This window comes from Lontra canadensis, unplaced genomic scaffold (genome assembly GCF_010015895.1).
Source record: "Lontra canadensis isolate GAN:19392208 unplaced genomic scaffold, GSC_riverotter_1.0 scaffold9, whole genome shotgun sequence".
NCBI lineage: Eukaryota > Metazoa > Chordata > Mammalia > Carnivora > Mustelidae > Lontra > Lontra canadensis.
In genome coordinates, this window is record NW_022631003.1 from 16838922 (window position 1) to 16851794 (window position 12873).

At 42.6% G+C, this 12873-nt stretch overlaps 1 protein-coding gene across 1 annotated transcript in view; it reads left to right on the forward strand.

The window, feature by feature from the left end:
• Positions 1 to 12873, forward strand: part of KLRG1 (killer cell lectin like receptor G1) — a 71239-nt gene extending 58366 nt beyond the window's left edge. Inside the window, exon 6 of the mRNA XM_032854937.1 lies at positions 12664 to 12873. Within this exon, the coding sequence (XP_032710828.1) occupies positions 12664 to 12690 (27 nt within the window). The 3' untranslated portion in view covers positions 12691 to 12873. The remainder of the gene's footprint in view (positions 1 to 12663) is intronic.

Here is a 12873-nt window from a genome sequence, read left to right on the forward strand (position 1 = left end):
AGAAAAGGAAATTAAATCCAAAGTAAGTAGAAGGAAGGAAATGATAAAAATTAGAGCAGAAATAAATGAAATTAAAAGCAAGAAATCTATAGAAAAAAAATCAGAAGATCAATAAAATTGATAAAATTTGAATCAGGTTAATCACGGGGGCAAAAAAAAAAAGTAGACACAAATTGCTAATATCAGAAATGAAAGAGGCAACATTACAGCCGATTCTATGGGAACTAGAAAGGTAATTAAAGGAATACTATGAACAACTTCATGCCCATAAATTTAATAACTTACCTGAAATGGACCAATTCTTTTTTTTTTTTTTTTTTGGACCAATTCTTTTAAAGATACAATCTACCAAAACTCTCATTTGAAGAAATTTATCATCTGAATAGGTTTATATCTATTAAAGAATTTGAAGCAGCAATTAATAACCTTCCAAAACAGAAAGCACGAGAACCAAATGGTTTCATTGGTGAATTCTACCCAACATTTGTGCAATTCTCTACTCTCTCTTCCAGGAGGTAGAAACAGGAGGAACACTTCCTAACCCATTCTATGAGGCTGGCATTACCCTAACACCAAAACCAGAGAAAGACATTACAAATCTTTGTCAAAGAGTCGGATCCCTACGAAGGACAAGGAGGCCACAGAGTAGGGAAGGGTCATGTAGGCTATCAAGGGGTGACCGCAGCCCCAGAGGACCCAACATCTCCATCCTGCATTAGTTCCCCAGGATATCTGGGATGAATTTCCTGTAGTCCAATGGCGCTAAGGCTTAAAGTCACATTTCACTGACAGAAAACAAAAATTGTAATCTTTCTTGTAGAATACACAGATTGCAAGAACTGCTCCTAGCCCACCAGCCAGCGCTGTCCTGCATTGTGAATGTAATTCTGCCCACAGATAAGGACCGTGTGTTCTAGCTACCTCAGTTTGGTATCTTCTTGTTTTAAGTTTCCTTAATTATTTATTCCTCTTTTTCTCTTTTCCTTATCTCTAACTTTTTTTTTTAAAACATTTTTAAAATAATGCAGAAACAGTACTCACTCTTTAAACTTTGCTGCCACCCTGTGCCTGATTGTCGTTACTGTACGTGAAAAGGGGGCATCGCACCGCTACTGCTAAGCCGTCAGAGGAGAGGCAAGTGTACAGGAGACACGTTAAAGAGAAAAAAAAAAAAAAAAAATGCAGGACATCCAAGACGATCTTTCACCAGAATGCTCAGGATCTTAGCCATGAATCTCGTAGATGCTATCTGTGTCTTCTTATAGTATTTGTCCTTTACAATCTTGTTAGCTTGAGTCTAACCTTATTTTCATAGTTTCCCATTCCTCATCCTCTAACCCAGAAGTATAATTACTCTGGAAACACATTAATTGTTGATCTTGATTTGCCATGTAGCATCAATTATGCCTTTTAATGAGTCCAGGAATAAAAAAAGCATAGGAAGCTGAACCTATTTACCATAGGCCCGATTCTTAATTTTTTTTGGTAGACATTTATTTTGGTCTAGAACTTATCATATTGATACACAGCATTCTGGCTTTCCCTAAATTGTAGAAAATTAAGGAATACAATTTTAAGAAGTAGAGTATACTCACAGCATATTTTCCAGGCACATTTTTCATGAGAAATAAGTACTCTTGTAATAATTTCCTTGCCACCTAGCCCCTTTCTGTCACTTGTTACCATCCTAAACCAAAATCCATCATGCACTGACCTGTTTTTAAAAGATTCCATTCGCTCCCTATTGTAGGATAAAATACAGACTTCTTTGAAGATGCTTGAGAAATCAGTCTCACCTGATCTCTGTAGCTTCTGTAGCTTCAGGTTTGTTTTATTTATTTATTTTTTTAACAATTCTTTTTATATGAGAGAGAGAACAAGAGCACAAGGGGGGCTGGGGGAAAGAGAGAGGGAGAGGGAGAAGCAAGCTTTCCACTGAGCAGGGAGTCCTACGTGGGGCTTGGCTCAAACTCAGGACCTTGGGATTATGACCTGAGCCAAAGCAGACGCTTAACAGACTGAGGCACCAGGGCTACCCTGTGGCTTTAGCTTTTATTACTCCCATAAACACTGTCATGCCTTTTTAACATTCAACCTGGTCTGATTCTCCTAACACAGACTAAAACTGAAAGCTGATTCCACTTTCTATCCTCGATCTTATATTTCTTTTATTGTAATTAGACAAAAATATCAGGGGACCAAGAGTCTGAGGCTTGTCAGCAGGATTTCCCTGTTTCTTCGTCACTAAGTACAAGGCGAACAGTATTTGGTTACTGATTTGCAATACTCCTAATTCACTGCATGAAGTTGGGATTCTTCACTGTGCCCATTTCTGGGAGGAGCTCCACGAATCTGGGCTCTAAGCTCCTGTAGCCTCTCTTGTGATTGGGGCATCTAACAGAGTGAGAGCATTTGCCTTGTATGAGAGAGAGCCTGTGGGCATGGCCAGATTGAAGCTGAGGGTAGAGGTTCTCTGACCCTTTCATTGTGATCATGTAGATAAGAATCTTGGCTCTTATGATACTATCCAGTCATAAGTCTGCTAGCTCTTTTGGAATACTGAAGGGCTCTTTTCTTTCTGTACTCTAGGAAGGAAATAAGGCAACATCATCTTCAAAGAAGCTTTAAGCAAAAATTTTGTAGATGTTACCTTTCCTCCTTCTCCAGTGTGGTTTGAATTTTGGGAAAGGCCTATTGCCGTGTTAGCAGCACAGCCCAGAGTCTGTCAATCCCCTATGCTTTCCGCAAGAAAGGGACAATTACTACCTGGTGATGCCCACAGGTCTCAGAGGTGAATTTGCCTGAGGGTCTCCCCAAAACCCCTAACTTCGGCCTTTCCTGCTTTCTCTGCCCCATTTTTCTTACCTGCTCTCTGCTCTCACATACATTCTTCTTTTAAACACATCTCTCTTTCTGCATGAAGCCTCTTACCATTATCTAAAGTCTCCAAAGAAGACTCTTTCTTTCCCATAGCTAAGTAACAGAGGGAAGTTAGGTAGAGATTGATGCTAGAATGCTGGGCTTCAAATTTTGCCTCCTCATCCACTGGACCTTGGGAAGCTTCCGAATTCTTCACACCTCTGTCTCCTCATTTTAAAAAATGGGATTAACCATACTGGGTACATCAGAGAGTGATTGTGAAGTTGGAATTACATATCAAACACGATGCTGAGAACAGTGCCTAGCAGGTAGTAGACAGTACTGGCTTTTTTTAAAAAAAAAAAAAAAGTTAACCCTGTATCTATTTCTTTTGCTTCTGCACTTTCTTATCTCCTCAGAACTTTGCCACCATACTTATTCCTTCTTTTTTTTTTCAAGATTATTTATTAATTTTTTGACACAGAGAGAGAGAGAGACAGCAAGAGAGGGATCACAACCAAGGGGAGTGGGAGAGGGAGAAGAAGGCTGAGCTGGGAGCCTGACTCGGAGCTTGAAAAGCAATGTGACAACACAACTCCTGATAACGTGTTTAATACTTTCTGTTGATAGCACACCTGATGATTTCCAAGGCATTTTGATCCTCACAAGAGCCCTGTATAGCAGTGAGGGTCATTTTATAGACACTGATCTAGACTCAAGAGGTGATTAGTGGGCGCCTGGGTGGCTCAGTGGGTTAAGCCTCTGCCTTCAGCTCAGGTCATGATCTCAGGGTCCTGGGATCAGCCCCGCATGGGCTCTCTGCACAGCAGGGAGCCTGCTTCCCTTCTTCTCTCTCTGCCTGCCTCTCTGCCTACTTGTGATCTCTGTCTGTCAAATAAATAAATAAAATAAAAAAAATAGTTTAAATAAAAAAAAAAGAGGTCTGTGTGGAGAGGGGTGGCCCAGATGTCACATGCTTGTGGACCTCTGCATGGATACGCTTGCTGCTTTGATGTGCTGGCTTGAGAACTGCGCACAGTGCACTGCAGCCAAGAGGATCCCTGGGAAAGTGAGGAGAAGGGACGGGAGGTGTCGTGGGGATTGACGGGGAAACAGATAACATGTTCCATGGCTTCCAGCTCGTAACGCAAAGGAAAACAAAAACACAGCAACAACACCCCCAGCTAGCGGGGAGCCCCCAAGTCAGGAAATGCTCATGACAGAGAATACAGGCTCTCTGAGCTTACTGAGTAGCTGCCAGCTTCCCACAGAAGACCCAGGAAAGTTTCCAGGTGTGGTTTGTGCTGTTGCAGGATACAGGAGCCACAGTGTTGCTCTGACCCAGGAGGAGGCAGAGAAAATGAGCCACATTATGCACGCCCGGTCCTTCATGGTCCCCCGTGGGATCCAGACTCTCCTGTATAGATTGGATTACTCTAGCCTGCAGGGATCTCGCTGGCATGTGAGACCCTGGACATCTAGAGGGGGTCACAACAAATCCTTAGGGAGTTGGAGATGGGCCATCTGTACCCCTGGTGTTGAAGAAAAGGTGGGAGTCCTGGTCTGGCATCTCTCTCCCTCGGCCTGTCTCCTCCTGCCTGGCAGTGCTGTCTCCCTGACCAGCGTTTGTGGTACGTACAACCAGGTCAAGCTCTTAAACTGCCAATCTCCTTCTTCTCAAGGGTAGGTGGACACATTCTGTTTTCCACTGGTACGATCCTGTGTCCCCTCCATTGACCTGGAGAGCATTACGGCATAGAGAGAAACCTTTCCTAAATTCATGCAGCAAGCCTCAAATGATAGCAACAAAGCCTGCCCTTACTGAGTACCGCAGTGGCTCTAAAGAGAAGGGTTGTCCTCCAAACAGGCTGGCCTTAGACATCATTATGTCTCACAAGGAGGTACTTGTACCATTTTCCAAGCAGAATGTTGTGTGTTCACACTCAGTGAGTCAGTCTGCTAATATATCATCCTTATTAAGTCACGTAAGGATACAAGTAAACGCCCGGAAACATCTGATCCCCAGCCTCGAGGTTTGAAGAAATCAGTGCTTTGGATCATAGGGCTTTGGCTGGAAGACATCGTCGCTGATTTTGGGAATATTTGTCTCAGTCTGTGTTTTCCTCTTCCTTGTACCTGCATTCTTCCAGTGGCATTTTTGGCCAGCTCAGCCAGAGAGCCAGAAAATGAGCCACCTCCATCCTCATGAACCCCCTTGCTGACTTCTCAGCGCACACTGGGGAAGAAATTATAAGAGCCAGTGGAATGTTGGAGGCTGTTGTTAAGAGGACATGACTGTGGGTTGACCCACGGGCTTGACCTTGGCACTCGGGCGCTCCGTACCCATTCTTGCCTTGGAGCACATTCAACTTGCCTTTCCCACTCCCAGAAGCTGTTCTGGGAACACCTGCGTGGTATACGTGACTGAACCCAGGTTAAGATTTTGCGCGTGGCTGTGGAGAGCTACTCACTTTGCAGCTGCTGAGCACAGCCCCTGTGTATGTTCTCTTTGCTTATTTGATCTCTCTCTGCCCTCCATGTCCAGGGCCTGGCTTCAGATTTCACCTGGGAAGGAGGGTATGAACCAACAGCGACAGACTCGTAGGAAGGGAATTCTCCTCAATAAAATCGCATATAAGTTTAGTCACATTAATTACTTTAGCAAAAAAGATGAGAAAGAATTATGTAATATTAGAGTAGGAGGCGGCATTCAAGCATACAGTTGGAGATTTTGTGGGGAAAACAGCGATGGAAAGAGGTAAGAGAAGAGAGCCTGGAAGGAAAGGGGACAATATAAAATAGGGCTATGGGTGGTACTCATGGTCTTCCACGCATTGAGGGCAAGAAGAATTAGAACTAGACATGACAGAGCGTATCTTCTTGTCCCCATGGTGCAAGAGATCAGAAGCATGGTGTCTCCCTCCTTGCACTCTGCCTGGTCTCAGAAACCCCCCCAATTCACAGGAATTTATTTCTGAGAGCGCTCTGTGCAAACAGAATGCCCCACTCCAAGGCTTCCAAGCAGGGTGTGTGGCATTTGGCAAGAACTCCCTGATAGGGGTCATGGCTCTCAGCAGTGGCCAGAAGTGGGTCAAAGCAGATGCTGGTAGTAGAGGGTCCAGGGAATGGAAATCCTATAGCCAGAACCCACATCTTAGATGTTCCTCATCTTAGAACAGTCTCTCAACCTCAGCACTGTGGACATTTAGGGTCAGATGAGGGTTTATTCTGGTGGGCTGTGCTGTGACTGTAGTGTGTTTTGACGCCTCCCCGCCTTTACCCATTAGATGTCAATAGCATTTGCCCAGTTGTGACAACCAAAGACGTCTCCGGTCTCCTCTGTCGAGAACGACTAGCTTATGGAGTCCTGATAAGAGATTTTCAGCTCTTCCAGTTTGTGGACACTGGGAAGATTCAGACCCTATTACCAGTGACATGTCATTGCCTGCAGTTTCTTCAGTAGAATAGTGTTCCCGGGGGCACCTGGGTGGCTCAGTGGGTTAAAGCCTCTGCCTGGGCCCAGGTCATGATCCCAGGGTCCTGATCGGCTCTCTGCTCAGCAGGGAGCCTGCTTCCCCCTCCTCTCTCTACCTGCTTCTCTGCCCACTTGTGGTCTCCGTCTGTCAAATAAATTAATTAATTAAAAAATCTTAAAAAAAATAGTGTTCCCAGACTTTCCCACATCATGGCACACATGGAAAATGAGAATATTTGCTCAGGATAGTAGTAAGTCAAAGGTTTTGTTGCAGCTAAAGGTGACTGCTTTGAGGGCTGAGGGTTCAATATTTGGGATGCACCTTGATTCATTTTGCAGCACATTAATGTAGTTGAGGAGTGGTTAGCATTTCCCTAAGCAGTATTTTTTCACCTTTTACAACACTTTACAACACTTTCTTACAGAGGTCTTTCCTGCACCCCTACACGGAGTGGAGCTGTAGCCACGCCCCATCCCTACTTCAGTCCTCCCCTTTTCCCCCTATAGCAGGAAACATTTCTTATTTGCAATTTAAATTTCTTGTTTATATATATATATATATATATATATTTAAATCTTTCTACATCCTCTAGAATATTAAGTTCTCTGAAGGCAGAGATTTTGCCTTCTGTTCTGTTTCCTGTTGGTCCACAGTGTGGCTGCTCAATGAATGACTGTTGAGTGAACGTGTGGTTCATTAACATGAAACAGAAAGCAGGAATATTTGAGAGTGGACACAGATGGGGATTATGAGGCTAAATGCACAGGAAAGCTGTTTGAAATGTTTGTTTCCTATGACAGTTACAGTGTGGCTGGATTAACTCTCCTGTCTTCCTGCATTCTAGTAGTCTCTGTCTTGTATTTGAACTTTATCAGAATAAATGACGTAAGAGTACATTAAACTGCACTTTGCCTGAGTCCTACGGTGGCTGAGGGACATTTTGTCTAGTTAAATATTAACTGCTTTCAAATGCAAAAAGCCCAATAACTGGACATGACCAATTTTTTCTTCTCAGAATACCAGCCCAACTATGCTATGATGTTAACTCTCTATACTTGTTTTTATGGGAGGCTAATCAGAATACACTACATGAAAAACCTAATAAAAGTTTTTCAGACCATTGCTATTCATCAGGTTATAATTCTTTCATTTTAAAAATGAATTTGGTAATTTAGGCAATTTCATTCATTTCTAAAAGCGATAAAAATATAATACTTTGGTAACCGTGTCAACCTCTGAGCATTAAGATCTTGTTTCTTTATTGTTATTCCCCAAAATGACCCAAGCCCATTGTCCAGTGAAAACAATGGCTCGTTTAATCCCCTGCAAAATTTTTGACTAGGGGAGTTTTAATATCTCTCCATCTTGCCTTTTTTTTTTTTTTTTTTTAAGGATGCATGAAAGACATCTTTTGTGATAGTCCACAAGCATCCGGTCAGTTATAGAGAGCTAAAAACAAACACAAACTGACAACGCCTGGAATCCAAACCCAGGCTTTATTATTGTTTTCAACTTTTTTCTGGGTTGTAAGGCAAATTAAACAAACTGACTCACTGGACATTTTATTTTATTTTATTATTATTTTTTTAAAGATTTTATTTATTTATTGGACAGAGAGAGAGAGATCACAAGTAGGCAGAGAGGCAGGCAGAGAGAGAGGAGGAAGCAGGCTCCCCGCTGAGCAGAGACACCCCCCCCCCCCCCCCCGCATGTGGGCCTCGATCCCAGCACCCTGGGATCTTGACCTGAGCTGAAGGCAGAGGCTTAACCCACTGAGCCACCCAGGCGCCCCCTCACTGGACATTTTAAATGCAAATCAATTTACTTTTTTCCCTAAGGGATCCCATAAACTTCCCATTGATTTTGCTGAGTTCTCTCTTTCCTTGCCCCAGCTGGGTAAAATCTGCCATTTATGTGTAAAGAATTAAGAATTTCATCTAATAGAAGAAGAGTTTCTGAATGTTCCAATAAAAAATCAGAGATAAATTCATAATCACACTTCACAGGTGTAGTAATAACAATGTCTCAGTCTTAAATATTGCTTGTAACGTGGGGAAGCCATTCAGCATTTAAAAACTGACAAAAGTAACATATGAAACACACTGGGTAAAAATGCAGAAGATTAAAGAGGAAAAATAAAAAAGGCTTCCATTCATCAGCCCTACTCTTCTACTTCCCGTTTTAGAAATATCCACTGTTAATTTATTTTGTTTCTCTCCAGGGAAGTTTTCTTTCCATTCTTTTAAAAGCATAGAAAGCATACTTAGAAAAAAAAAAAAAAGATGATTACAAGTGAAGAGAAAGTTCTCTGTGACTACCCTCCATTTGCTGTCTTCCACACTCTCCAGAGAGATATTTAGAGTTAAAAAAAAAAAAAATCACCGGGCACCTGGGTGGCTCAGGGGGTTAGGCCTCTGCCTTTGGCTCAGGTCATGATCCCAGGGTCCTAGGATCGAGCTCCTCATCGGGCTCTCTGCTCAGCGGGGAGCCTGTTCCCCGCCCCCCCCTCCCCGCCTACTTGTGATTTCTCTCTCTGTCAAATAAATAAGTAAAATCTTAAAAAAAAAAAATCACTGTTTTACATCCATCTATGTATCTCAAGAGAAAAAAACTCACGGCTGTGTGTTTTTTCTCTATAACGGTAGCATTATGCATATAGTCAGTCTAAAATTTGCTATGTTCTCCCAGTTGTAGTGTTTCACAAGCCATGTTGCTACGTATAAAGAGACAGATAATTCATTTTAGCTGCCCTATAGTGTTATATTGTGCAATACTACATTTTATTACATTTCAATATCCAAATTGTGGTTTCTATTTTTTTGTTTTTCAAAAACTGGTGGAAAAAATGTCAGTATAAAATTTTCCATTTTAACCATTGTTTAAATGTACAACCCAGTGGCATTAATTACATATGCAATGTTGTGCAACCATTCCTACTAGTTCTGAAGAAGCCTTTTCTTTTCTTTTTTTCCTTTAAAGATTTTATTTATTTATTTGACAGAGAGAGACAGCCAGAGAGGGAACACAAGCAGGGGGAGTAGGAAAGAGAGAAGCAGGCTTCCCGCTGAGTAGGGAGCCCGATTTGGGGCTTGATCCCAGGACCCTGGGATCATGACCTGAGCCGAAGGCAGACGCTTAACGACTGAGCTACCCAGGTGCCCCTAAAGAAGCCTTTTCATCATTCCTAAGACATAAGACAAACTCTCTACTCACTACGCAATAGCCACACCCCCCATCTTCCACCTGCCCCCAGTAGCCCCTAATCTACCTCTTGTCTGTGAATTTGCCTCTTCTAGATAACTTCATACAAGTGGAATCAGACAGTGTTTTTGTCCTTGTGCGTCTGGCTCACTTCACTTGGCATAATGTCTTCAAGTTTCCTGCAGTTGCAGTGTGTACCAGAACTTCATTCTTTTTATGGCTGAATAATGTTCCAGCCCAAGTATACAGCACATTTTGTTTTTCCATTCATCTGATGATGGACGCGCGACTTCTGCCTTATTGTGAATAATGCTGCTGTGAACAGGGGTGGACGAGTATCTGTTTGAGCTGCTGTTTTCAGATCTTTGGGGTGAGTTGGTCCTTAGGAGTGGAGTTGTTGAATCATACAGTAATTCAGTGTTTAATCTTTTGAGGAATCACTAAGCGTTTTCCTAGTGGCTATGGGTTTTACCTTCTTAGGAGCAATATATAAGGGTTAAAATTTCTCTACATCCTGGGCAACGACTGTTATTTTCCTTTTTTTTTTTTTAAATTTTTCATCCTGGTAGGCTTAAAGAGGTATCTCATTGTAGTTTTGATTTACATTTCCCTGGTGACTAATGGTGTTGAGTGTCTGTTGTGTACGTATTTGCCATTTTTGTATCTTCTTTGGAGAAATCTCTATTCAAGTGCTTTGACGTTTTAATTTATTTATTTATAAAGATTTTATGTTTATTCATTTGTCAGAGAGAGAGAGAGAGAGCATGCACAGGCAGGCAGAGTGACAGGCAGAGGCAGAGGGAGAAGCAGGCTCCCCGCCGATCGAGGAGACTGATGTGGGACTCGATCCCAGGACACTGGGATTATGACCGAGTCGAAGGTGCCGCTTAACTGACTGAGCCACCCAGGTGTCCCAATTTTGATGTTTTTAAACTGGGTTCTGTTTTTGTTGTTGATTTATAGTTCTGTCTATATTCTGGATGTCATACTCTTATCAGATAAGTGATTTGCAAATATTGTCCTCCATTGTGTGGGTCGTTATTCACTCTTTGGAAGCATCCGTTGGGGGAGCCTGCTTCCCCCTTTCTCTCTCTCTGCCTGCCTCTCTGCCTACTTGTGATCTCTGTCAAATAAATACATAAAATCTTAAAAAAGTAATAAAAAAATGAAAGTGTCCGTTGATGCATGAAGTTTCTAATTTTAACAAAGTTCTGTTTACTTATTTTTTTCTCTTACTATCTGTGTCTTTGGTGTCATATTTCATTAACCATTGCAGGAGCCGCTCAGGCTCAGGCCTGATGCACCCCCTCCTCCTGCCTTGTCATCTCCCCACTCCCTTCTCTGCCAGCTCAATGAATACAAGAGCATTGACCCAATTACTTGCATTTTCCAATATATTTTTAAAGCCTCAGATTTCTATTAACTCTGTGCACAGGAAATTGGAGAAAATGATTGGACTTCAAAATGTAATTTTTAAGATGGTAAGCCATTTCACATTTGCTTTTTTGTGGTTAATTGCTTTCCAGTGCATTATTATTTTTCAGAAACAACCTTGAGCATCCCCATTTCTGAACAGATTTCCCTTGGACAGATCATGTTATTACTGGCAGGCTTTAAAACATCATTTAATTGGGGCGCCTGGATGACTGAGTTAGTTGTGCATCTGCCTTCTTGTGCATCTGCCGCTCAGCTCCTGGCATTGAGTCCCGCATCGGGCTCCTTGCTAGGTGGGAAGACTGCTTCTCCCTCTCCCTCTCCTCCTGCTTGTGTTTGTTATGCCCGAGTTTTTGCGTCCGAGAGACCGCTAAGGAGCCAACACCGATATAAACATACGAGGGTTTATTCAGCAAGCTTAAGCTTGGGCCCAAGTATACCCGACACAGTGGAGTAGGGACTTGGACCCTGAACCAGATTACAGTCAGAGTTTTTAAAGGCAGAGTAGGGGTGGACTTGGCGGTGGGTGAGGACAAAGGGGCTGTTGTAAGTCTCTAAGGAATTTTGGAAGCAAGGTCTTCAGGACCTTGCGGGGCTAGTTATTGTTGGGAGAAAGGTTATTTATTACTGAAAATCTTCTCGTGAGACCCTTTAGATGTATATCATTGGGCCATATGCTTGGGAATGATTCTCAACACTATCCTGGAGGTTTAGAGATAAAGTTTCACATTTCTCCTATCAAGTGTCCTTGTTAGTGAGATTTGGGTTTAGAAGAAATTTAACTTTATTTCCATTTCCTTCTGCCTCAGCCTCCTTTAGTTTTATGGTGGGGAGGGCAACATTAGGGCTGGGGGAACTGAGTTATTTGCCTCTGGAAATTGGGCTATTGTTAAGATAGCTTCTTTGTTGTAAATCTCCAGGACATTTGTAAACCAAGGGAGACTCTGTCTTGCAGGATTGTAATCTCTGCAAGTTAACTATTTGTTTTTCTTTTAGGGCAGCCCCGGGTGGCTGAGGATGTCACACATACTACCGAGGGGAGGGGAGTGAGTGGAGAGGGGGTACAAAGTGCCAGCTTTTGTTTTGTCAAGACGGCTGTACTTATGTCAGGGTTAGACTCGAGGTGGGTACAGTCTTGTTTTTCTTTGCCTCCACAATGTTCCCTCTCTCTCTGTGTCTCTGTCAAATAAATAACATCTTCCGGTGGATGTCTTTGCACCCTCACACACACCTGTGGAGGGTGATAATGATTTCCTTATCGATGAGAAAACTGAGTTTTGAGAGGAGTTAAGTGCGAGTAAGATTCCATAGGTGCTAAGTAGCAGAGATGAATTTTGAGTCCATTCCGTTTTCCACATCTGTGAAAACATGTGCTTTTTCCCTACCATACGACACTGCAAATAATGTAAAATGTGGAAGGAAGAGGATTCGCAGAAGAGGGAAACCCAGTCCCTGACCACTTCACCATTAGGATAATAATTTCTTCCCTATGTTTTTGGAAGGATTTAGCTTGGCCCTGGTTATCGAGTTTGTGCTGAATAAATCTCATGCCTCGTCATCGCCGTGAATTTTTCTGTGTGGGGTCTCGGCTGTGCTACTGCAGCTGGGCAAGTGATCTGGGATTCAAATTGGGGGGGGGGGCGCCTGAATGTATGAAATTCAGTGATAGCTTTTATCTTTTACTTTTGCCCAGTCCAGGGATAGAGCTAAGAACGTTTGAACTTCAAAGTCCTTGAGAGTTCTTAGCTGATACCATCCAAGCTTCAGTCAAACTAACCCAAATGAAGACATGGACTCCTAGGACAACTCCAGAGCTCTCTGTGAACTCCTGAGGCTTCTGTCCCTCCATCCAGAAATAAATGCTTTCAATACTTACCACAAAGAAAATATAGAGACTGGGTAT